The sequence below is a fragment of the Salmo salar genome, chromosome ssa01, assembly GCF_905237065.1.
Source record: "Salmo salar chromosome ssa01, Ssal_v3.1, whole genome shotgun sequence".
NCBI lineage: Eukaryota > Metazoa > Chordata > Actinopteri > Salmoniformes > Salmonidae > Salmo > Salmo salar.
This window is the reverse complement of record NC_059442.1, coordinates 163,163,635-163,190,467: the sequence shown is the minus strand read 5'-3', so window position 1 is coordinate 163,190,467 and position 26,833 is coordinate 163,163,635. Positions and strand designations below refer to the sequence as shown.

The window sequence follows — 26,833 nt, the reverse complement described above, 5'->3', positions numbered from 1 at the left end:
GGCGAAAGCAAAACATTAGATTATGTCAGGAGAGTACCCTGCCAAAAATAATCACACAGCCATTTTCAAAGCAAGCATATATGTCACAAAAACCAAAACCACAGCTAAATGCAGCACTAACCTTTGATGATCTTCATCAGATGACACTCCTAGGACATTATGTTATACAATACATTCATGTTTTGTTCAATCAAGTTCATATTTATATCAAAAAACAGCTTTTTACATTAGCATGTGATGTTCAGAACTAGCATACCCACCGAAAACTTCCGGTGAATTTACTAAATTACTCATGATAAACGTTGACAAAATACATAGCAATTATTTTAAGAATTATAGATACAGAACTCCTTGCAATATTCTGAGTACATAGCTCGGCCATCACGGCTAGCTAATTTGACACCCACCAAGTTTGGGACAACCTAAATTCAGAATTACTATTAGAAAAATTGGATTACCTTTGCTGTTCTTTGTCAGAATGCACTCCCAGGACTTCTACTTCAACAACAAATGTTGTTTTGGTTCCAAATAATCCATAGTTATATTCAAATACCTCCGTTTTGTTCGTGCGTTCAGGTCACTATCCGAAGGGTAACGCGCGAGCGCATTTCGTGACAAAAAAAATCGAAATATTCCATTACCGTACTTAGAAGCATGTCAAACGCTGTTTAAAATACATTTTTATGCTACTTTTCTCATAAAATAGCGATAATATTCCAACCGGGCAACGTTGTATTCATTCAAAGGCTGAAAGAAAAAAATGGAGAAGTCTCGTGTCACTGTCCCCAGGCTGACCACTTACAAACTCTGCTGCTGAACTTTGCCCAGAGACAGCAGACACCCCATTCCACTTTCTGGTGGCTTTAGAGAGCCAATGGAAGCCTTAGAAAGTGTCACGTTACAGCACAGATGCTGTAATGTCGATAGAGATGCAACAGAAGGACAACAAATTGTCAGACAGGGCACTTCCTGCATGGAATCTTCTCAGGTTTTGGCCTGCCATATGAGTTCTGTTATACTCACAGACACCATTCAAACAGTTTTAGAAACTTTAGAGTGTTTTCTATCCAAATCTACTAATTATATGCATATTCTAGTTTCTGGGCAGGAGTAGTAACCAGATTAAATCGGGTACGTTTTTTATCCGGCCGTGAAAATACTGCCCCCTATACCACAACAGGTTAAATATTTTTTGGTACTTTTCCCCAGGGTCTATGCCTCGACACAATCCTGTCTCAGAGCTCTACTGACAATTCCTTCGACCTCATGGCTTGGTTTTTGCTTTGACATGTACGGTCAACTGTGGGACCGTATATAGACAGGTTTGTGCCTTTTCAAATCATGTCCAATTAATTTAATTTACCACAGGTGGACTCCAATCAAGTTGTAGAAACATCTCAAGGAGGATCAGTGGAAACAGGATGCACCTGAGCTCAATTTTGAGTCTCATAGCAAAGGGCCTAAATACGTAGCTAAAAATGTAAATTAGATGTTTCTGTTTTTGCCAGAGGTGTGTTGGTGCAAACCAGTCATCAAGACAAAGGGTGGCTACTTTGAAGAATCTAAAATCTAAAATATATTTTCATTTGTTTTACACTTTTTTGGTTACTACATGATTCCATATGTGTTATTTCATAGATTTGACGTGTTCACTATTATTCTACAATGTAAAATGTACAATGTAAAAATAAAGAAAAACCCTTAAATGAGTAGACATGTCCAAACTTTTGACTGGTACTGTATATATCTTTCACTGTTAGAATCTGCTGCTGACTATCAGGCAACAAGCAGGCTGTGAGTGAGTGAAGTGGAGAGGGGGAGGGCTGGAGGCGTGTGTGTGTGGTGAGAGCACTGGTTGAGAGTGCTGCAGCAGAGGCAGCTGAGTCACGGAGACAGAGCATGCATACATTGTGACAACTTTTTAACCAGTTGTAGGAAGGCTATTTAAATTGGTCATTTTGGAGACACCCCTTTTCCATAAAACATATTAACACGGTTTCATCAGCCAGATAATCTTGTTTCTCATGGTCTGATAGTCTTTAGGTGCCTTTTGGCAAACTCCAAGCGGGCTGTCATGTGCCTTTTACTAAGTAGTGGCTTCCGTCTGACCACTTTACCATAAAGGCCTGATTGGTGGAGTGCTGCAGAGATGGTTGTCGTTCTGGAAGGTTCTCCCATCTCCACAGAGGAACTCTGGAAGCACAAGCATTTCGCTACTCCTGCAATAACATCTGCTAATCATGAGTATGTGACCAATACAATTTGATTTGATTTGGAGCCAGGTCAGAGTTACCATCGAGTTCTTGGCCACCTCCCTGACCAAGGCCTTTCTCCTCCGATTGCTCAGCTTGGCTGGGCAGCCAGCTCTAGCAAGAGTCTTGGTGGTTCCAAACTTCTTACATTTAAGAATCCTGGAGGCCAATGTGTTCTTGGGGACCTTCAATGCTGCAGAAATGTTTTGGTACCCTTCCCAAGATCTGTGCCTCGACACAGTCCTGTCTCGGAGCTCTTCGGACAATTCCTTCAACCTCATGACTTGGTTTTTGGTCTGACATGCACTGTCAACTGTAGGACCTTATATACAGGTGTGTGCCTTTCCAAATCATGTCCAATCAATTTAATTTATCACAGGTGGACTCCAATTAAGTTGTAGAAACATCTCAAGGACAATAAATGTTGAAGCATACTTTGGGGATGTTTTTCAGCTGCAGGGACTGAGAGACTAGTCAGGATCGAGGGAAAGATGAACAAAGTAAAGTACAGAGAGATCCTTGATGAAAACCTGCTCCAGAGCGCTCAGGACCTCAGACTGGGGCGAATGTTCACCTTCCAACAGGACAACAACCCTAAGCACACAGCAAAGACAATGCAGGAGTGGCTTCGGGACAAGTCTCTGAATGTCCTTGAGTGGCCCAGCCAGAGCCCGGACTTGAACCTGATCGAACATCTCTGGAGAGACCTCAAAAAGTACTAAAGGGTCTGAACACTTGTGTAAATTTGATATTTCAGTAAAAAAAATATATACAGTGAGGGGAAAAATGTATTTGATCCCCTGCTGATTTTGCACGTTTGCCCACTGACAAAGAAATGATCAGTCTATAATTTTAATGGTAGGTTTATTTGAACAGTGAGAGACAGAATAACAACAACTAAAAAACAGAAAAATGCATGTCAAAAATGTTATAAATTGATTTGCATTTTAATGAGGGAAATAAGTATTTGACCCCCTCTCAATCAGAAAGATTTCTGGCTCCCAGGTGTCTTTGATACAGGTAACGAGCTGAGATTAGGAGCACACTCTTAAAAGGGAGTGCTCCTAATCTCAGTTTGTTGCCTGTATAACTGACACCTGTCCACAGAAGCAATCAATCAATCAGATTCCAAACTCTCCACCATGGCCAAGACCAAAGAGCTCTCCAAGGATGTCAGGGACAAGATTGTAGACCTACACAAGGCTGGAATGGGCTACAAGACCATCGCCAAGCAGCTTGGTGAGAAGGTGACAACAGTTGGTGCGATTATTCGCAAATGGAAGAAACACAAAAGAACTGCCAATCTCCCTCGGCCTGGGGCTCCATGCAAGATCTCACCTTGTGGAGTTGCAATGATCATGAGAATGGTGAGGAATCAGCCCAGAACTACACGGGAGGATCTTGTCAATGATCTCAAGGCAGCTGGGACCATAGTCACCAAGAAAACAATTGGTAACACACTACGCCGTGAAGGACTGAAATCCTGCAGCGCCCGCAAGGTCCCCCTGCTCAAGAAAGCACATATACATGCCCGTCTGAAGTTTGCCAATGAACATCTGAATGATTCAGAGGACAACTGGGTGAAAGTGTTGTGGTCAGATGAGACCAAAATGGAGCTCTTTGGCATCAACTCAACTCGCCGTGTTTGGAGGAGGAGGAATGCTGCCTATGATCCCAAGAACACCATCCCCACTGTCAAACATGGAGGTGGAAACATTATGATTTGCGGGTGTTTTTCTGCTAAGGGGACAGGACAACTTCACCGCATCAAAGGGACGATGGACGGGGCCATGTACCGTCAAATCTTGGGTGAGAACCTTTTTGCGGTGAAGTTGTCCTGTCCCCTTAGCAGAAAAACACCCGCAAATCATAATGTTTCCACCTCCATGTTTGACAGTGGGGATGGTGTTCTTGGGATCATAGGCAGCATTCCTCCTCCTCCAAACACGTTTTTCTGGATTTTTGTTGTTGTTATTCTGTCTCTCGCTGTTCAAATAAACCTATCATTAAAATTATAAACTGATCATTTCTTTGTCAGTGGGCAAACATACAAAATCAGCAGGGGATCAAATACTTTTTCCCCCTCACTGTACATTTGCAAAAATTTGTGGAAAAAGTCAAGGGGTCTGAATACTTTCTGAATGCATTGTATATATATAAGAGAAACTTCATGGCGGCTGCGGTACAATTTGGAAGTAGCCCAAAAACTCACCACCAACAACCAATACATTTTTACCCACGACATCGTTTTCAAAGTATCCCAATTTGGCGGGAAAACCGCGAACATGGCAACACTTGTGGCGAAGAGCAGGTTTATGCTGAAATACAAATTCCAGAATAATAGGTTAAAACGTGAATTAATTAGTGTCCTATATATTGCTATTGCCTGTTGAGTGCTACAGCTGTACTAAAATGCCCTGTACACACTTAACCTGCTTCCAGCCCAACAATGGCAATCCATACAAGATAACTAGCTATATTTAGCAAACATTTGGCTTCATAATTACCAGCTGGCTAGATATAAATTATTAATCTAGCTAGCCAGCTAGTTGAACATGCAAAAAACTACCTCAATCTATATTTAGCTGTCATTTCATCGTGGCTAGCTAGCTAGCCAACTTAGCATGTGTCCCTATAACGTAACATGGGGTTTGATTAGCTTGCAAATCAATTAGCATTTGTAACACAGTGGCTATTTTAGGTAGCTAGTTAGTTAAACATGACAACTGGCAACATGAAAAAGCTTGTTATGACAGTGGCAAAACGTTATCTAGCGAAAAATCAAGCAGGCAATAGTGATTCTGTAACGGCTGTCTACGGAAGAAGTGGACCAAAATGCGGCGGAGTTAGGGTTCGTCATTTTTAATGTTACGAACACTATGCAATTAACAAAACAACAAAACTGACAGCCAACACAGTCCTGTCAGGTGCAACAACAGTGACAAGCACAATTACCCACACCACACAACGGAAACGTAGGCAACTTATGTGTGACTCCCAATCAACCACAACCCTCTACAGCTGTGCTTGATTGGAAGTCACACGGCCAAAATTAAATGAAACAATAAAACACTTACTCCCTTCTGCCACGTCCTGACCCAACTACACCCTCTACTGGTCAGGACGTGACAGTACCCCCCCTCAAGGTGCAGATCCCGGGATGCACCTAAAAAAAAGGAAAACACAAAAAAATCCCCAACAAAAAGGAACACCTAAACAATAAGGGAGGGAAGGGAGGGTGGCTGCCGTCACCGACGGCACTGTGCTACACCCTCCCTCCCCAACCCACCTATCCTGGAGGTGGCTCAGGTGCAGGACGTGGACCTCGCTCCACCTTCGGGCGTCGCCCACTCTGTTGGCGCCCGATCGCTGCGCCGGGCAGATGGGCCACTCGGGCTGACCCTGACAGACGGACCACTCGGGCTGGGCCGGAAGGCATGCGGGCCACTCGGGCTGGGCCGGAAGGCATGCGGGCCACTCGGGCTGGGCCGGAAGGCATGCGGGCCACTCGGGCTGGGACGGAAGGCATGCGGGCCACTCGGGCTGGGCCGGAAGGCATGCGGGCCACTCGGGCTGGGCCGGAAGGCATGCGGGCCACTCGGGCTGGGCCGGAAGGCATGCGGGCCACTCGGGCTGATCCTGACAGGCCGGGCACCTCTGGCAGAACAGGGCAGTCCGGCCACTCCGGCAGTTCAGGGCAGTCCGGCCACTCCGGCAGTTCAGGGCAGTCCGGCCACTCCGGCAGTTCAGGGCAGTCCGGCCACTCCGGCAGTTCAGGGCAGTCCGGCCACTCCGGCAGTTCAGGGCAGTCCGGCCACTCCGGCAGTTCAGGGCAGTCCGGCCACTCCGGCAGTTCAGGGCAGTCCGGCCACTCCGGCAGTTCAGGGCAGTCCGGCCACTCCGGCAGTTCAGGGCAGTCCGGCCACTCTGGCAGTTCAGGGCAGTCCGGCCACTCCGGCAGTTCAGGGCAGTCCGGCCACTCCGGCAGTTCAGGGCAGTCTGGCCACTCCGGCAGTTCAGGGCAGTCTGACCTCTCTGGCGACTGTTGACTGGCGGGCAGCTCTGACGACTGTTGACTGGCGGGCAGCTCTGACGACTGTTGACTGGCGGGCAGCTCCGACGACTGTTGACTGGCGGGCAGCTCCGACGACTGTTGACTGGCGGGCAGCTCCGACGACTGTTGACTGGCGGGCAGCTCCGACGACTGTTGACTGGCGGGCAGCTCCGACTCAGGATTCACCAGGCTGGGGAGACATAACGGAGGCCTGGCTTGAGGAGGTGGCACAGGAGAGACCAGGGTGGAGAGACCCACTGGAGGACCGGTCCGTGGAGGAGACACGGGCTTGACCAGGATAGGGAGATCCACTGGAGGACTGGTCCGTGGAGGAGACACGGGCTTGACCAGGATAGAGAGACCCACTGGAGGACTGGTCTGTGGAGGAGACACGGGTTTGACCAGGATAGGGAGACCCACTGGAGGACTGGTTCGTGGAGGAGACACGGGCTTGACCAGGATAGAGAGACCCACTGGAGTACTGGTCCGTGGAGGAGGCACGGGCTTGACCAGGATAGGAAGACATGCAGGAGGCTTGGTTCTGGGCGTAGGTACAGGATGTGCAGGGCTGGGAAGACATGGAGGAGGCCTGTTTCTGGGCGCAGGCACAGTCTTTACCAGACAACCAGCACGCACCTCAGGACGAGTATGGAGAGCTGCCTCAGGTGACATCATACCCACGACACGCTCATTAGGGCGAATGCCGTACTTTATGCACCACACTAGCAGCTCTCTCATCTCTCTCTCTCCTAATTTTCCCATTAACCCCGTCACAGTCTCTGTCTCATAGCCCTCGCTCACCTCCAATGTCATCCCGACTGGCTCTGGTTCCGACCTCAGCTCCACCGACTGTCCCGTGTGCCCCCCAAAAAAAAATATTGGGGCTGCCTCTCGCGCTCGTTGCGCTCTCTCTCCTCGTAGTATCGCCTCTCCGCTCTCGCCGCTTCAATCTCCCACTGCGGGAGGCGATAATCCCCAGCCTGAGTCCATGGTCCCTCTCCGTCCAGGATCTGTTCCCATGTCCATTTGTCCATAACGCAGTAGTCCTGCTGCTCCTTCCTCTTCCGCCGCTTGGTCCTGGTTTGGTGGGTAATTCTGTAACGGCTGTCTACGGAAGAAGTGGACCAAAATGCGGCGGAGTTAGGGTTCGTCATTTTTAATGTTACGAACACTATGCAATTAACAAAACAACAAAACTGACAGCCAACACAGTCCTGTCAGGTGCAACAACAGTGACAAGCACAATTACCCACACCACACAACGGAAACGTAGGCAACTTATGTGTGACTCCCAATCAACCACAACCCTCTACAGCTGTGCTTGATTGGAAGTCACACGGCCAAAATTAAATGAAACAATAAAACACTTACTCCCTTCTGCCACGTCCTGACCCAACTACACCCTCTACTGGTCAGGACGTGACAGATTCCTACTGAGAAATAGTTGTCAACTGGTCGTCATGTCCACACAGCTGTCAGTACTGCATGAACTGTGATCACGGTTGATAGATGAGATATTAGCCAAACGGGTACTGTATAGATAAATATTGGCATCATGGATAGTATAGGTTTATGTACATGGTTTGTTAGTCAATAAATGCAATTTTTAAGTGAACCCAGACCAGTTTCAATAGAAATTGTCCTCCTTGAACTGCACTAGCACTGTTGCCAACAATTTTTCTGTGAGAATCTCTATTGCCACCTTGATTTGTCGCTAGATTACGTTTGCAGTTGCAGCAACAACCTCTCAGCACCAATCTGCCTTGCTGCTGCAGCGGTTCCCAATGTAGCGTTTTTGTCCCCTCTCCAACTGCAAAAATTAAAACATAGTTCCTAGTTTATGACATTACTGCGCTCTCGTATGACTGAAATAGGAAGAATAACTAACAAAATTATTACAAACGTTGTGACAGTGATTTTATAGTTTGCAATTGTTTTGTTGTGATGTAATTGTTTTAATGTTTGGACTCCAGGAAGAGTAGCTGCGGGGATCCTAATGAATACAAAAAAATTGAAAATAAAACAAAACAGTGGCTATCTTGTGCAAAAATTATATACAAGAACGTCTGAGTCTTGACCCCACCCTGTGCAACTGGGTCCTGGACTTTCTGACGGGCCGCCCCCAGGTGGTGAGGGTAGGAAACAACATCTCCACCCCGCTGATCCTCAACACTGGGGCCCCACAAGGGTGCGTTCTCAGCCCTCTCCTGTACGCCCTGTTCACCCAGGACTGCGTGGCCATGCACGCCTCCAACTCAATCATCAAGCTTGCAGGCGACACTACAGTGGTAGGCTTGATTACCAACAACAACAAGACGGCCTACATAGAGGAGGTGAGGACTCTCGGAGTGTGGTGTCAGGAAAATAACCTCTCACTCAATGTCAGCAAAACAAAGGAGATGATCGTGGACCTCAGGAAACAGCAGAGAGAGCATCCCCCCCATCCACATCGACGGGACAGTAGTGGAGATGGTGGAAAGTTTTAAGTTCCTCGGCGTACACATCACGGACAAACTGAAATGGTCCACCCACACAGACAGCATGGTGAAGAAGGCGCAACAGAGCCTCTTCAACCTCAAGAAATTTGGCTTGTCACCGAAAACACTCACAAACTTTTACAGATGCACAATCGAGAGCATCCTGTCGGGCTGTATCACCGCCTGGTACGGCAACTGCTCCGCTCACAACCGCAAGGCTCTCCAAATGGTAGTGCGGTCTGCACAACGCATCACCAGGGGCAAACTACCTGCCCTTCAGGACACCTACAGCACCCAATGTCACAGGAAGGCCAAAAAGATCATCAAGGATAACAACCACCCGAGCCACTTCCTGTTCACCCCGCTATCATCCAGAAGGTGAGGTCAATACATGTACATCAAAGCTGGGGCCGAGAGACTGAAAAACAGCTTCTATCTCAAGGCCATCAGACTGTTAAACAGCCATCACTAACACAGAGAGACTGCTGCCTACATAGAGACTCAAATCTCTGGCCACTTTAATAAATGGATTTAAATAAGGTATCACTAGTCACTTTAAATAATGCCACTTTAATAATGTCTACATATCCTACATTACTCATCTCATATGTATATACTGTATCCTATACCTTCTACTGCATCTTGCCTATGCCGCACGGCCATCGCTCATCCATATATTTATATGTACATATTCTTATTCATCCCTTTACATTTGTGTGTATAACATAGTCGTTGTGAATTTGTTAGTGCAGTAATATCTAGCAAGTAATCTGTCGGAACTAGAAGCACAAGCATTTCGCCTACACTCGCATTAACATCTGCTAACCATGTGTATGTGACCAATAAAATTTGATTTGATTTGTCAGTCGCAATGCAGTGACTTGATTAGCGGCTTAGCTAACTGTTGTAGCTAGCTTACTGACATAGTTAAAGGTAGACTCAGCGAAATTACGTTGACACGAGCAGCACCGCAGATATTGAGATGAGCGAGGTGCATCTACGTCATATGCTAGAGCCTACCTTCTACTAGATATCTCTACCTTTACTGACATAAAAACCTTTCATTCATTGCATTTCCGAAATGAAAAGAAACCAATAAAAAACCTTTACTCAATAAAATTGTATTTCTCAAATGATCTTTCTGAAAAATGTTTGTATATTGTCCCATACAATAATCTGTACTCATATTTTTTGTTTCCTTTTTTAATTAAACTTTGGCAACCCCACTGCAAGGTCGCAACACCAACTTTGAATAGAATAGTCTTCCCTGTAGCTCAGTTGGTAGAGCATGGTGTTTGCAACACCAGGGTTGTGGGTTTGATTCCCATGGGGGGCCAGCAAAGAAGAAAAAAAAAAAAATGTATGAAATTGTATGAAATGTATGCATTCACTACTGTAAGTCGCTCTGGATAAGAGCGTCTGCTAAATGACTAAAATTTAAAAAAAAAATGAATACCACTGATTTAGTTGCTTATTTCAGTTGTTGCTTGTCAAGCCCAAATTGCACGGTTGACCTAAAAAGCCCTCTGGGTCTGAAGGTGCCCTTTAGAACGAACCAAAGCAATATTGATTGTCGACACAAATACAATTGTGGGGTGTCAAGGAAGTTTTCAAGGAAACATCAGTTTAAGATGTGAATTAAAACTCCCCATCAAAGGGCAGAGTTCTGCTCAACTGCAGGGAATCTTTGTGCCATTTCTGTGAACTAAACTTCAACTAACAATACGATCACATTTTTTTGTGTGCATCAGAGTTGCATAAAACATTTCCCCTTCCAGGACTTCATGTGAATAAAAAAATAGGCACTTTTACAACTGCTCAAGAACAATGACTGTCGAGGCAGTGAAATAAATATAGAACACCAATTAAGCTATCAAATCCCTAATGTTCAATTTCAGAGGGTGTACCAGCACTGACCTTTAATGACCCCCCCAGGATAAAAGCGTGTTATGAGGTACTGAAATAGAGTGCAGAGGACAAGGTCTTCAATAATATTGAAGACTTATATCACACATGATCAATAATATAATATCTTTATGACACAATCAGAAGCTCCAGGTTCCCATTATGGTCGCCCCAGTATGAGAATCATTCCCTCAGTTTGGTCCTAAGGGAGTACTCACCACTCACCAGGATTGTGTGTGTGTGTGTGTGTGTGTGTGTGTGTGTGTGTGTGTGTGTGTGTGTGTGTGTGTGTGTGTGTGTGTGTGTGTGTGTGGGGGGGAGGGGGTGTAGTTGGTAGGGCAGTGCTGTCACTCTTAAAGGCATCGCCCTGTTCTTCATTACACGTGGCGTCCCTCAAGGCCATTGTAAGTGTAGGCATTAGGCCAGACCACAGCCCAGCAGGATAGCTAATGGGCACTTAGGATGATCAATAAGTAGCAATGAATGTGCTCCCTTGGAACGGAATAGGGACTTTGTTCATTTGCCTCGCGCTGATATTCTTACCGAGTGTAGTGGTTTTCAAGAGGCAACCCACTGGGCACAGTTCAACGGTCTAGTTTTGATTTACATTTGGTTGTGTTGTCAACTAATGTGAATTCAATGTGAAATCAACCAAAAATATAACCATGACATTGGATTTAGGTTTAAAGATGGGTGACAAAAATACTTAATGCCCTTACATTGATGACTTTTTGCAAATCAAATCAGTTTTCCATGTTGATTCAATGTCATCACATATGTCCCGTGGCTCAGTTGGTAGAGCATGGCACTTGCAATGTCAGGGTGTGGATTCGATTCCCACGGAGGACCAGTATGAAAAAGTATGCACTCACTACTGTAAGTCGCTCTGGATAAGAGCGTTGAAATGAGGATACAACGTTGATTCAACTTGTTTTGCACCAGTGGGAAGCCTTTTGTGGATGTGTTCATGCAGGTCAATGGATGAAGGTGAATAATGGGCTTGTGAAGTGGGATTTTCTGTGTGTAATGTGTATGCCTTGTTATTCCTAGTAGCCATGTCCCTGCATGGCTTCTGTTTTTCAACATCAATTTCATTAGACAAAATTATTTCTCTCTCATTTTTTCTGGAGTTCACCCCAAACTTCATAAACTGGTACAAATGATCTCTGATACCATTACTAACCCTTTACTAATGATCTCTGATACCCATAAATAACCCTTTACTAATGATCTCTGATACACATAAATAACCCTTTACTGATGATCTCTGATACCATTAGTAACCCTTTACTAATGATCTCTGATACCCATAAATAACCCTTTACTAATGATCTCTGATACCATTTGTAACCCTTTACTAATGATCTCTGATACCCATTAAGGATCCTCCCCTTTTTCAATTTTCACCTAAAATGACATACCCAAATCTAACTGCCAATAGCCCAGGCCCTGAAGTAAGGATATGCATATTCTTCGTACCATTTGAAAGGAAACACTTTGAAGTTTGTGGAAATGTGAAAGGAATGTAGGAGAATATAACACAATAGATCTGGTAAAAGATAATACAAAGAAAACAACCATTCTTTTATTTTTTTTTGTATCATCTTTGAAATGCAAGGGAAAGGCCATAATGTATTATTCCAGCCCAGGTGCAATTTAGATTTTGGCAACTAGATGGCAGCAGTGTATGTGCACAGTTTTAGACTGATCCAATGAACCATTGCATTTCTGTTCAAAATGTTGTATCTAGACTGCCCAAATGTGCCCAATTTGTTTATTAATAACTTTTCATGTTCAAAATTGTGCACTATCCTCAAACAATAGCATGGTATTATTTCACTGTAATAGCTACTGTAAATTGGACAGTGCAGTTAGATGAACAAGTATTTAAGCTTTCTGCCAATATCAGATATGTCTATGTGGAAATGTTCTTGTTACTTACAACCTCATGCTAATCGCATTAGGCTACGTTAGCTCAACCGCCCCATGGATGGGACACCAATCCCGAAGAAGTTTTAATAACCTTTTACTAATGATCTCTGATTCTCATTAGTAACCCTTTACAAATGATCTCTGATACCCATTAATAACCCTTTACTTATTAAGTTATAATTAACTGTTGCATAATATGAGCACATGACATACGATATATGTCTGACTATATCATATACAGTACTTATCAATTATGAAGAGATTTGGTTTTGAAATCCTTTGTTAAAAATGTCAAAATATTTGACATTTTTGGACCAAGGTCTCTTTTACAGATTGGACTTGTATTACTGTCACGGGTGTCGTAGGGTGTAGACCAAAACGCAGCGGGAAAATGTATACTCATCTTTTTATTAGTGAAGAAGGAAAACACAAACAACGTATACAAAAAACAAACGAACTAGACAGTCTCGTCAGGCACACAGCAAAACAAGAAACAATCTCCCACAAAATCCCAGGACGGGGGTACTGTCGTCGGAGGCAACGATAGACAGCTGCCTCCAACTGAAGACCCCAACACCAATTAGCTAAACATAGAAATACAAACGACTAGACTGAACATAGAAATAAACTAACATAGAACAATAACCAAAACCCTGGACGAATAAATCAAATACCCCTCTACATACACAACCACCCCGAACCATATAAACCAAATACCCCCTCTACATGAACACATACAGAAACACACCCTGAACCACATAAAACAAATACCCCCTGCCACGTCCTGACCAAACTATAAGAACAAATAACCCCTTTACTGGTCAGGACGTGACAATTACAAAAATATACACATTAATACGATATGAAAAGCAAAGCAGAGATACAAAACACAGTCATATAAAACAAACAAAGTTTATTTCCAAAACACTGTATACACCAATTTTTTACATTTGTGTTTGTAAAATATTACTGTTCTCAGATTTTTTATTTATAGATTTGAGATGAACGAAAATGTTTTTTTTTGTTGTTGCAAAAAGCTATTTATCCATTGTTTAGCTGGAATGGAATGTTCGTATCAAGTTTCAAGTTTTACGTTTTAATGTCACATGCACAAGTACACTGAAATGCCTTTCTTGCAAGCTATAACCCCAACAATGCAGTAATCAATAACAATGTAACACAAAAAAATAACAAGGTAGAACAAAAACACACAAGATATAAAAATAAGAAGAACACGATAAAGTAAGTAAGTATACTATATACAGGGTCAGTCAGTTCCAGTAACACATTTACAATGGGCCGGGGATATTGGATCAATAGAGATAGATATGTATAGGGGTAAGGTGACTAGGCATCAGGATATACATGTATGATGACCAGAGTAACAGCAGCGTATATGATGATTGTTTGTGAGTGGGTGTGCATATGTGTAGTCAGTATAAATGTATGTGTGTGTGAGAAAATGATGTAGTGAGTGTTTGTGTGTGTGTTGGGAGTGTCAGTGTGCATGAGTGTGCAGTGCCCTGTGAGTGTGTGTAGTGCACTGTGAGTGTGTAGTGCCATGTGAGTGTGTAGTGCCCTGTGTGTGTGTAGTGCCCTGTGAGTGTGTAGTGCCCTGTGTGTGTGTGTGTGTGTGTGTGTAGTGCCCTGTGAGTGTGCAGTGCCCTGTGAGTGTGTAGTGTCCTGTGTGTGTGTAGCGCCCTGTGAGTGTGTAGCGCCCTGTGTGTGTGTAGTGCCCTGTGAGTGTGTAGTGCCCTGTGAGTGTGTAGTGTCCTGTGTGTGTGTAGTGCCCTGTGAGTGTGTAGTGTCCTGTGTGTGTGTGTGTGTAGTGCCCTGTGTGTGTGTAGTGCCCTGTGAGTGTGTAGTGCCCTGTGAGTGTGTAGTGCCCTGTGTGTGTGTGTGTGTAGTGCCCTGTGAGTGTGAGTGTGTAGCGCCCTGTGAGTGTGTGGTGCCCTGTGAGTGTGAGTGTGTAGTGCCCTGTGAGTGTGAGTGTGTAGCGCCCTGTGAGTGTGTAGTGTCCTGTGTGTGTGTAGTGTCCTGTGTGTGTGTAGTGTCCTGTGAGTGTGTAGTGTCCTGTGTGTGTGTAGTGTCCTGTGTGTGTGTGTGTAGTGCCCTGTGAGTGTGTAGTGCCCTGTGAGTGTGTAGTGCCCTGTGAGTGTGTAGTGTCCTGTGTGTGTGTGTGTAGTGCCCTGTGAGTGTGTAGTGCCCTGTGAGTGTGTAGTGTCCTGTGTGTATGTGTGTAGTGCCCTGTGAGTGTGTAGTGCCCTGTGTGTGTGTAGTGTCCTGTGTGTGTGTGTGTAGTGCCCTGTGAGTGTGTAGTGCCCTGTGAGTGTGTAGTGCCCTGTGTGTGTGTAGTGTCCTGTGTGTGTGTAGTGTCCTGTGTGTGTGTGTGTGTGTAGTGCCCTGTGAGTGTGTAGTGCCCTGTGTGTGTGTAGTGCCCTGTGAGTGTGTAGTGTCCTGTGTGTGTGTAGTGTCCTGTGTGTGTGTGTGTAGTGCCCTGTGAGTGTGTAGTGCCCTGTGTGTGTGTAGTGCCCTGTGAGTGTGTAGTGTCCTGTGTGTGTGTAGTGTCCTGTGTGTGTGTGTGTAGTGCCCTGTGAGTGTGTAGTGCCCTGTGAGTGTGTAGTGCCCTGTGTGTGTGTAGTGTCCTGTGTGTGTAGTGTCCTGTGTGTGTGTGTAGTGCCCTGTGAGTGTGTAGCGCCCTGTGAGTGTGTAGTGTCCTGTGTGTGTGTGTAGCGCCCTGTGAGTGTGTAGTGTCCTGTGTGTGTGTGTGTAGTGCCCTGTGTGTGTGTAGTGTCCTGTGTGTGTGTAGTGTCCTGTGTGTGTGTGTGTGTGTGTGTGTGTGTGTGTAGTGCCCTGTGAGTGTGTGTGTAGTGCCCTGTGAGTGTGTAGTGTCCTGTGTGTGTGTGTGTAGTGCCCTGTGAGTGTGTAGTGTCCTGTGTGTGTGTAGTGCCCTGTGAGTGTGTAGTGCCCTGTGAGTGTGTAGTGTCCTGTGTGTGAGTGTGTAGTGTCCTGTGTGTGTGTGTGTAGTGCCCTGTGAGTGTGTAGTGCCCTGTGCGTGTGCAGTGTCCTGTGTGTGTGTGTAGTGCCCTGTGTGTGTGTGTGTGTAGCGCCCTGTGAGTGTGTAGTGCCCTGTGAGTGTGTAGTGCCCTGTGTAGTGCCCTGTGAGTGTGTAGTGTCCTGTGTGTGTGTGTGTAGTGCCCTGTGAGTGTGTAGTGTCCTGTGTGTGTGTGTGTAGCGCCCTGTGAGTGTGTAGTGCCCTGTGAGTGTGTAGTGCCCTGTGTGTGTGTGTGTGTGTAGTGTCCTGTGTGTGTGTAGTGTCCTGTGTGTGTGTGTGTGTGTGTGTGTGTGTAGCACCCTGTGAGTGTGTAGTGCCCTGTGAGTGTGTAGTGTCCTGTGTGTGTGTGTGTGTGTGTGTGTAGTGTCGTGTGTGTGTGTGTGTAGTGTCCTGTGTGTGTGTGTAGTGCCCTGTGTGTGTGTGTGTAGTGCCCTGTGTGTGTGTGTGTAGTGCCCTGTGTGTGTGTGTAGTGCCCTGTGAGTGTGCAGTGCCCTGTGAGTGTGTAGTGCCCTGTGAGTGTGTAGTGTCCTGTGTGTGTAGTGTCCTGTGTGTGTGTGTAGTGCCCTGTGAGTGTGTAGCGCCCTGTGAGTGTGTAGTGTCCTGTGTGTGTAGTGTCCTGTGTGTGTGTGTAGTGCCCTGTGAGTGTGTAGCGCCCTGTGAGTGTGTAGTGTCCTGTGTGTGTGTGTAGCGCCCTGTGAGTGTGAGTGTGTAGTGCCCTGTGAGTGTGTAGTGTCCTGTGTGTGTGTGTGTATAGTGCCCTGTGAGTGTGCAGTGTCCTGTGTGTGTGTGTGTAGCGCCCTGTGAGTGTGTAGTGCCCTGTGAGTGTGTGTGTAGTGTCCAGTGTGTGTGTGTGTGTGTAGTGTCCTGTGTGTGTGTGTGTAGTGCCCTGTGTGTGTGTGTGTAGTGCCCTGTGTGTGTGTAGTGCCCTGTGAGTGTGTAGTGTCCTGTGTGTGTGTGTGTAGCGCCCTGTGAGTGTGTAGTGCCCTGTGAGTGTGTAGTGCCCTGTGAGTGTGTAGTGCCCTGTGAGTGTGTAGTGCCCTGTGAGTGTGTAGTGCCCTGTGAGTGTGTAGTGCCCTGTGAGTGTGTAGTGCCCTGTGAGTGTGTAGTGCCCTGTGAGTGTGTAGTGCCCTGTGAGTGTGCATAGAGACAGTGCAAAAATAATAATAAAATACAAAGGTCAACTCAAATAGTCCGTGTAGAAATGATTTAGTTAGCTATTTAGTTTGCTATTTATCAGTCTTATGGCTTGGGGATAGAAGCTGTTCAGGAGCCTGTTGATGTCAGACTTGATGCACCGGTACCGCTTGCCGTGCGGAAACAGAGTAAATATTCTATGGCTTGGGTGGTTGGTGTCTTTAACGATTTTCCGGGCCTTCCTTTCACACTGCCTGGTATAAAGATCCTGGATGGCAGGGAGCTCAGCCCCAGTGATCTACTGGGTTGTCCGCATCCTATTTGAGTGTGATATGTGGTTGTCTCACCTAGTTATCTTAAGATGAGTACACTTACTGTAAATTGCTTTAGATAAGACCATCTGCTAAATTACTGAAAAGGGCAAATGTTAATGTTTTACGTACATAGCTCATATTACTGTATTAAATATATATTTTTATATTTAAAAACATATATACTGCTCAAAAAAATAAAGGGAACACTAAAATAACACATCCTAGATCTGAATGAATGAAATAATCTTATTAAATACTTTTTTCTTTACATAGTTGAATGTGCTGACAACAAAATCACACAAAAATAATCAATGGAAATCCAATTTATCAACCCATGGAGGTCTGGATTTGGAGTCACACTCAAAATTAAAGTGGAAAACCACACTACAGGCTGATCCAACTTTGATGTAATGTCCTTAAAACAAGTCAAAAGGAGGCTCAGTAGTGTTTGGCCTCCACGTGCCTGTATGACCTCCCTACAACGCCTGGGCATGCTCCTGATGAGGTGGCGGATGGTCTCCTGAGGGATCTCCTCCCAGACCTGGACTAAAGCATCCGCCAACTCCTGGACAGTCTGTGGTGCAACGTGGCGTTGGTGGATGGAGCGAGACATGATGTCCCAGATGTGCTCAATTGGATTCAGGTCTGGGGAACGGGCGGGCCAGTCCATAGCATCAATGCCTTCCTCTTGCAGGAACTGCTGACACACTCCAGCCACATGAGGTCTAGCATTGTCTTGCATTAGGAGGAACCCAGGGCCAACCGCACCAGCATATGGTCTCACAAGGGGTCTGAGGATCTCATCTTGGTACCTAATGGCAGTCAGGCCACCCCACACCATGACTGACCCACCGCCAAACCGGTCATGCTGGAGGATGTTGCAGGCAGCAGAACGTTCTCCACGGCGTCTCCAGACTCTGTCATGTCTGTCACATGTGCTCAGTGTGAACCTGCTTTCATCTGTGAAGAGCACTGGGGGCGCCAGTGGCGAATTTGTCAATCTTGGTGTTCTCTGGCAAATGCCAAACGTCCTGCACGGTGTTGGGCTGTAAGCACAACCCCCACCTGTGGACATCGGGCCCTCATACCACCCTCATGGAGTCTGTTTCTGACCATTTGAGCAGACACATGCACATTTGTGGCCTGCTGGAGGTCATTTTGCAGGGCTCTGGCAGTGCTCCTCCTGCTCCTCCTTGCACAAAGGCGGAGGTAGCGGTCCTGCTGCTGGGTTGTTGCCCTCCTACGACCTCCTCCACGTCTCCTGATGTACTGGCCTGTCTCCTGGTAGCGCCTCCATGCTCTGGACACTACGCTGACAGACACAGCAAACCTTCTTGCCACAGCTTGCATTGATGTGCCATCCTGGATGAGCTGCACTACCTGAGCCACTTGTGTGGGTTGTAGACTCCGTCTCATGCTACCACTAGAGTGAAAGCACCGCCAGCATTCAAAAGTGACCAAAACATCAGCCAGGAAGCATAGGAACTGAGAAGTGGTCTGTGGTCACCACCTGCAGAACCACTCCTTTATTGGGGGTGTCTTGCTAATTGCCTATCATTTCCACCTGTTGTCTATTCCATTTGCACAACAGCATGTGAAATGTATTGTCAATCAGTGTTGCTTCCTAAGTGGACAGTTTGATTTCACAGAAGTGTGATTGACTTGGAGTTACATTGTGTTGTTTAAGTGTTCCCTTTTATTTTTTTGAGCAGTGTATATTGATGTCACAAATGTATCATTTGTACAGTTCTTTATTAAAAATGTAGTTATTTGTTACATTTGACTGTTTAAAACCTAGCAGTACTACTCATTTGTCTGAGAGTGATAGCATTTTCCATAAAACATGATTATTTGTCTCTGAAATGAAACCATCAAGTTATGCCATGATTAAATAGTAAAAAAAACACCAATGTCTTTCATAAGTTCTTCAAACAATAAAAGCTCATTTACCAACATTTCCCTCACTGTATCCTGTATAGCATTTTAGAATGAAACTCTTCAAACATATTCTTAGTTAAAGAGGTCCTCAATCAGCCGTCTGAAATGGCACCAATTCATCCAATTTGAGAGAGTTCAAAAAAACTAAACTCTGATTTACCTAACTCTGTAGAGACCAATGGAATTTCCAGAGTTAGCCGTCCCTGAGAACGTGTATGGTAACTTGTACTTCTAAAAGTGATTAATTGTCACGTCCTGACCAGTATAAGGGGTTATTGGTTATTGTAGTTTGGTCAGGACGTGGCAGGGGGGTATTTGTTTTGTGGTTCGGGGTTTAATGGGATATGTATTTATGTAAGAGGGGTGTTTGATTTATGTGTTCCGGGGTTTTTGGGTAATGTTCTTGTGTTGTATTTCTATGGTTTTCTATGTTGTGTATTTCTTTGTTTGGCCTGGTATGGCTCTCAATCAGGAACAGCTGTACATCGTTGTTGCTGATTGAGAGTCATACTTAGGTAGCCCTGTTTCACCTGTCCCTTGGTGGGAAGTTGTTGTTGCATAACTGTGTGTTTAGCCTGCAATCCTGTTCGTTCGATCGTTTTGTTTGTTACGTGTTCAATAAAGTCACTATGAGCACTCAACCCGCTGCGCCTTGGTCCACTACGTACGACGACCGTTACATTAATGATGTTAGGTACAACGGGAGTTTTTGTAAAATAATCTTAGAAACAAAAAGAGAGCAGTGCATCGATCTGCGAGACTTCAAAGAGGGCCAACCTGCTTTCTGATATAGAATGCAGTGATGTGTACTGAACCTGTCGACCCGTAATAAAGCGCTGTGATAAACTGCATCCAATGGTTTCAGTGTATTGGCAGCTGCATTCATATAGATGATGTCGCTGTAGTCTAGGACCTGTAGAACATTGACTGAATATTCCTACCAGTGATATTCCATTGATAGCCTTCACATTATATTACACTGTTTGTGTGAAATGTGAATACGTCTTCATTCAGACCTGTGTGGAATTGCTCTCTGATTCCCCCCGTCACCATTTGACCACATGGTTGTGCAGTTAAAGCCTGGAGGTATACGTTTGTGCCAGCACTGTAAATTGCCTTGTTAGTGCTCACCTCATTTTGTTTCCTGATTCTCAAAATGTCTTCACAAGAAACAGTCTATTTTCGCGGATTGCGAAATACAGCGAAATCCATTGTGTTTGTTATATGCATTTGAACATGACTGTAAAGTGGTGCGCTTGTGCTTGGTGTGTGCAATCAGAAATGTTTCATATTCATTAAAAATAGTTTATTATCATTGCTTCATCATAGTTTATACTGCTGGAAGATGCTGTGACTGGTTGATATGATGCTGCCTTGACTTTCTGTCCAGAATGCCAACCTTTACAATATGAGTCAGTCTGCATCCTAGTAATACCAATGGTTTTCAGAAAAGACATGTTCTAATTATATTTGTACTGTAGACCGTATGAATGCAGGGTACACTTATTTTACAATTCGAAGCACAAGCAGGCTCCTCTATGGATCATCTCAGTTTAACCTTCCCATTAATTAAAGTCACGTACATCCAATATGAACCAAAGATCACATCTTTAGATGACATTTAATCCCTGGTGGGGCTCTTGGCCTAGATGGAAATTAATTCATGCTCAAAACTGAAAATCAGCCTTGGGATGACGCCACCATACTAATTTGATCCTGCATCAAATATCTATTTTGTTGAACTGCAGGGAGGAACAGTCATCTATTATGAGTTTCACCTATCTTGCATTTAGAGTACTGTGCCTCCCTGACTGACAATTAGATAACCTACTGGACTTCGCCAAACAAACTGACAACTTGACAGAAAATACAATCTGAATCTGTATTCTGAGGTAAAACCACTCTCATAGGAAACATAACTGGAGTACACTAAGTCCAGACATAGCACCTTCGCGTATTACCCTTACTCATCTTCTGTTTAGCATTCTGATTGATAATAATCATCATCATCATCAACGGGTGGGTTTAATCCTGAATTCTGATTGGTTCAAACCGCATTCCAGCCACTGTCTATTCCACAAGTTACCACCAGCTAAATCTATGACATTAAAATGCCTATTTACTCTGTTCCATCTGACTGCGCAATCCACTGTCTCATCAGCCCTGCCAATGCATTTATAAAGTTGATCTCCACTTGATCTCTATAAAAAGCATCTAGACATTATCTCACATTTATCTTAGACTAACATTTAGTTTTCAACAGCGGAGATTTGTATAAACCTTGCTGTCTATCTCGCCTTATATTGAGCATTCTGATTGATATTAATCAATAGAATAGTCTGAATTAACACATTTCTTCATAACATTGACCTATTATACAGCCCCAGATTCAAACCTTCTCTTTAATAGTGTCACATCTGTCGGAAGGAGCGGACCAAAACGCAGCGTGTTGAGTGCTCATCTTCTTTTATTTAGATAAGGTGAACACTTAAACAAAATATAACACAACGACATAACACAACGACATACGACAGTTCCGTAAGGTAACGGACTATACGAAAAAACAACCACCCACAAACCCAAAGGAAAAAACAGGCTGCCTAAGTATGGCTTCCAATCAGAGACAACGAAAGACACCTGCCTCTGATTGGAAACCATACTCGGCCACACATAGAAAATGAACATAGAAAATGAAAACTAGAACAAATCCCCGTGAAACAAACCAACCCCAAAACAACACCCCCTGCCACGCCCTGACCATACTACAATGACAAATGACCCCTTTTACTGGTCAGGATGTGACAAATAGACTTGAATAAGATCTCTGATCATTTATGGAGGTCCTGCTCTCTCCCGTCCCCTGCAGGTTTCTGACGATGACTCTCCAGAGCCAGGTCTGGGCGTGGAGATGGAGACTTTCCAGGTGCGGAGGCTCTCCTGCCGGAACCTGCAGCTTCCCCCATTGGCCTTTAGGCAGGCGGAGCAGCGTGACTGGGCCCCGAGGCCAGAGACGGAGCAGATCCCTCGGCCCACTAGCCTCGCCCTCAGGATCCCCCCGCTCATCGCCATCACCTCAGCAGACACCAGCAGGTAGGCGAGACAGGAGACTGCATGTGGAGACAAAGGTCTGGTGGCAGGGTCATGGGATGTGGAATGATGTGTGTGTGAGAGAGGGAGAACGAGACAGGTGGGTGAGCGAGAGAGGGAGAGAGACAGTGAAAGAGTCAGACAAGGAGACTCAGGGAAGCTTTAGTGGTCTTTTCAGTATTGAGTGTGTGTGTGTGTGTGTGTGTGTGTATCTGTGCTCCTTAAAATGTCTGGCTATGTGTGTCAGTATATGTGTGAGTATAAATGCATATGGTCTTTGTAATTTACAATCATGGAGTGGATGCAATCTGCTCTCCATTCAGACAGCACAAAGACATTAAACTCTAGTCTGAATTACGATGGTAGTTGCCCCTTGAAAGCCTGTGGATGACATACAGTAGGCAATAAGCATTTTGGTGACTCGTGTTAAATGTGATCAGCTTTACTTTGAGCGTGATGTGTCTACGTGTGACTCATCAATGCAAACATATACTACTGGGTTTTGATTTGAAGAACACAGTGTCCTTCAGCCAGAAAACTGCAATCTCTCCACTTCAAGCCACGGTCAGCTCTTTCAATGTCCACACACTTTGTGTGTCAGTGTCAACTTCAAAAGGTCCTCACAAAATTGATTTGCCCTTGTTTTCCTCTCTGCAGAATAGTTTCACAGGTAGATAGAACCTTTGTTATAGTCCTAACTGTTAATATACCTTTTTATTATTTCTAGATTCGCTATGTGCACCTTGGCACAGCAATCGTTCTCCCTCTTACTTATAGTTGCAGCTATGGTTTATCCACCCATAATTTATTTTTGTGGGTGTGTGAGACAAAAAAAAAAATCTCTTTACCTGACTCTCTTTTCAGTCTAGAAATGTATACCTTTCGTGCTATTGTAGGAAGCAATCACTCTCCTATTACTGACTCTAAATTATCTATAACTGGACTAATAACTCACTAACTAGGATACTAGCAAAGGATATGAACAAAATGTGCACACGTGGCAACATGCAGCTCTCGCTATGATCTCAAAACAATCACATCTACTCATGACCGCTTATGCTGTAAACACAGTCCAGTTCAAAGTAAATGGCACAGATCCATATATGGCAATGGTCTATTTGCATATAGACCTACTGCAGCTCTAATTGTTTATGTCGCACAGGTCTGTGTAGAATACGGGCTGAGTAGTGCGTGTCAATGCAATAGAATCCTACACCGATGCGTTCTGCCAACAACAGGGACGGCAAGTAGCCTAGTGGTTAGAGCATTGGGCCAGTAACTGAAAGGTTGCTGGTTTGAATCCCTGAACCAATTATTTGAAAAATCTGCCAACGTGCTCTTGAGCCAGGCACTTAACCCTAATTGCTCCTGTAAGTTGCTCTGGATAAGAGTGTCAGCTCAAATGTTAACAAATTATCTTGCATAGTTCATTTAGTTTTGGTATGTTGCATTGAAAGTGGCTAATATTGCGTTGATTCGATCACAGTTGCCACAGTAAAGGGAAACGTTCATAGTGTTAACAGGGAAAACTCTAGAACAGTGGTCCAACTTTTCTGAGTCAAAGTGCAAACCGAGATCTACCGCTCAGATTTTTTTATTTTTTACATGACTTCAAAAACGTAAGCCTATGCAACATTAACCAATTAAAAACAGTACTGCAGCAATGACGTTTGTGCAGTAAGCTATAGGCCCAATAAATGATGACCATATATTATCTTTGCTTGAATTGCCCTGCCAATGCATTGTTGTTCGAGCCATTTTGAGGTAGGCTATATGATCACACTGGTAATAGATCCGTTGTTGTATTACTTGTGAGGCACAGCTGAGTGAGCATACATTTAAATAATTAGCTTTTTATTTTTTATTTTACTTGGCTGATGGTGCCTGCATCTGATTGTCAGTCTCAGCGGAGGGTGAGAGCAGCATCTCAACATCCCTCCGCTCTCCCTTTCCTCTGCTGACACTGACCTAAAAGGGACCCTGTCTTCCATCTAATGGCGAAACTCAAGTCGCACCACATTATTTCTGCCTCATGCACGAATTCATGTTGTTACTCCTATGAACAGAGGAAGTGAAATATTCCTCGATATTAAAAAAGACCCAAGCCGCTAATAACACAAGCCTATAGGTTTCACTTTCCTACTCATTCATTACTGCTGCAGTGCTTGTTGTAGCACTGAGTGGAAATAGGAAGAACGTGCATTTTATGGCTTATAAAAGTATTGAATACAAAGTGTTGACAGTGCCGATGTCAAGGGATGAGTGTAGCTGGTGCATGGGAGTCAGGCGCAGGAGAGCTGAGATGAGTGGACAAAGCACTTTACTTAGGCAATCATCTGAACAGAACGCAACCACGTCAAATGCCCAATCGAATAAGTAAGGCAGCACAAAGTACAAAACCAAAGTACAAAATACCGGCTGCCACAAAGCACGGGTAATAAAACAAAACCCGGCGCAAACCAGCCGGAAGCGTGCCAACCTTGACAATAAACAATTTCACACACAGACATGGGGGGGAACAGAGGGTTAAATACATGACAAGTAATGAGGGAAATGTAAACCAGGTGTGTGGGAAAACAAGACAAAACAAATGGAAAATGAAAGGTGGATCGGCGATGGCTAGAAGACCGGTGACGTCGCCGCCCGAACAAGGAGGGGAACCGACTTCGGCGGAAGTCGTGACAGCTGAGTAAGAACTTAAACATGAACTCCCTCATAAAAACAGCATCTCTTTGCTGTATTCGTTGACAGTCTCTCTCTAATCATGGTTTTAAACGTTTTAAAATCTCACAGTACCAACTTTGCTGTAGCTTTCTTTAATGCCTGCTACGTTACTGCAGACACGGTCATCTGAGCCATCCGTTTGGCCTGCGTTAGGCCTACAGTGTACTTGATTTGCTCTCTGGGCCCTCCGGGAAGGCAGAAGTTGTTCTCCTACCCAGCGCGCAGGGCATCTGAATCGGGTGCACTTACCGCCAACAGCCCGAGACGATTAACAAAAAATAGGAACACAAGGCTTTATCATAGTTTTGTTTTTACATTTACATATTTACATTTACATTTAAGTCATTTAGCAGACGCTCTTATCCAGAGCGACTTACAAAATGGTGCATTCACCTTATGATATCCAGTGGAACAACCACTTTACAATAGTGCACCTAGGTATTCCTTAAAGAGGTGGGGTTTCAGGTGTCTCCGGAAGGTGGTGATTGACTCCGCTGTCCTGGCGTCGTGAGGGAGCTTGTTCCACCATTGGGGTGCCAGAGCAGCGAACAGTTTTGACTGGGCTGAGCGGGAACTGTGCTTCCTCAGAGGTAGGGGGGCCAGCAGGCCAGTGGTGGATGAACGCAGTGCCCTTGTTTGGGTGTAGGGCCTGATCAGAGCCTGAAGGTATGGAGGTGGCGTTCCCTTCACAGCTCCGTAGGCAATCACCATGGTCTTGTAGCGGATGCGAGCTTCAACTGGAAGCCAGTGGAGAGAGCGGAGGAGCGGGGTGACGTGAGAGAACTTGGGAAGGTTGAACACCAGACGGGCTGCGGCGTTCTGGATGAGTTGTAGGGGTTTAATGGCACAGGCAGGGAACCCAGCCAACAGCGAGTTGCAGTAATCCAGACGGGAGATGACAAGTGCCTGGATTAGGACCTGCGCCGCTTCCTGTGTGAGGCAGGGTTGTACTCTGCGAATGTTGTAGAGCATGAACCTACAGGATCGGGTCACCGCCTTGATGTTAGTGGAGAACGACAGGGTGTTGTCCAGGATCACGCCAAGGTTCTTAGCACTCTGGGAGGAGGACACAAGGGAGTTGTCAACCGTGATGGCGAGATCATGGAACGGGCAGTCCTTCCCCGGGAGGAAGAGCAGCTCCGTCTTGCCGAGGTTCAGCTTGAGCTGGTGATCCGTCATCCACACTGATATGTCTGACAGACATGCAGAGATGCGATTCGCCGCCTGGTTATCAGAAGGGGGAAAGGAGAAGATTAATTGTGTGTCGTCTGCATAGCAATGATAGGAGAGACCATGTGAGGATATGACAGAGCCAAGTGACTTGGTGTATAGCGAGAATAGGAGAGGGCCTAGAACAGAGCCCTGGGGGACACCAGTGGTGAGAGCGCATGGTGCGGAGACAGATTCTCGCCACGCCACCTGGTAGGAGCGACCTGTCAGGTAGGACGCAATCCAAGCGTGGGCCGCGCCGGAGATGCCCAACTCGGAGAGGGTGGAGAGGAGGATCTGATGGTTCACAGTATCAAAGGCAGCAGATAGGTCTAGAAGTATGAGAGCAGAGGAGAGAGAGTTAGCTTTAGCAGTGCGGAGAGCCTCCGTGACACAGAGAAGAGCAGTCTCAGTTGAATGCCCAGTCTTGAAACCTGACTGATTAGGATCAAGAAGGTCATTCTGAGAGAGATAGCAGGAGAGCTGGCCAAGGACGGCACGTTCAAGAGTTTTGGAGAGAAAAGAAAGAAGGGATACTGGTCTGTAGTTGTTGACATCGGAGGGATCGAGTGTAGGTTTTTTCAGAAGGGGTGCAACTCTCGCTCTCTTGAAGACGGAAGGGACGTAGCCAGCGGTCAAGGATGAGTTGATGAGCGAGGTGAGGAAGGGGAGAAGGTCTCCGGAAATGGTCTGGAGAAGAGAGGAGGGGATAGGGTCAAGTGGGCAGGTTGTTGGGCGGCCGGCCGTCACAA

At 45.3% G+C, this 26,833-nt stretch overlaps 1 protein-coding gene across 2 annotated transcripts in view; it reads left to right on the top strand.

The window, feature by feature from the left end:
* The window catches only part of LOC106571288 (cAMP-specific 3',5'-cyclic phosphodiesterase 4D), a 388,079-nt gene that overhangs the window by 50,237 nt on the left and 311,009 nt on the right, over positions 1-26,833 (top strand). For both annotated transcript variants that reach the window (XM_014144187.2, XM_014144196.2), the window contains exon 3: positions 21,928-22,151. In XM_014144187.2, the coding sequence (XP_013999662.1) occupies positions 21,928-22,151 (224 nt within the window). The remainder of the gene's footprint in view (positions 1-21,927; positions 22,152-26,833) is intronic.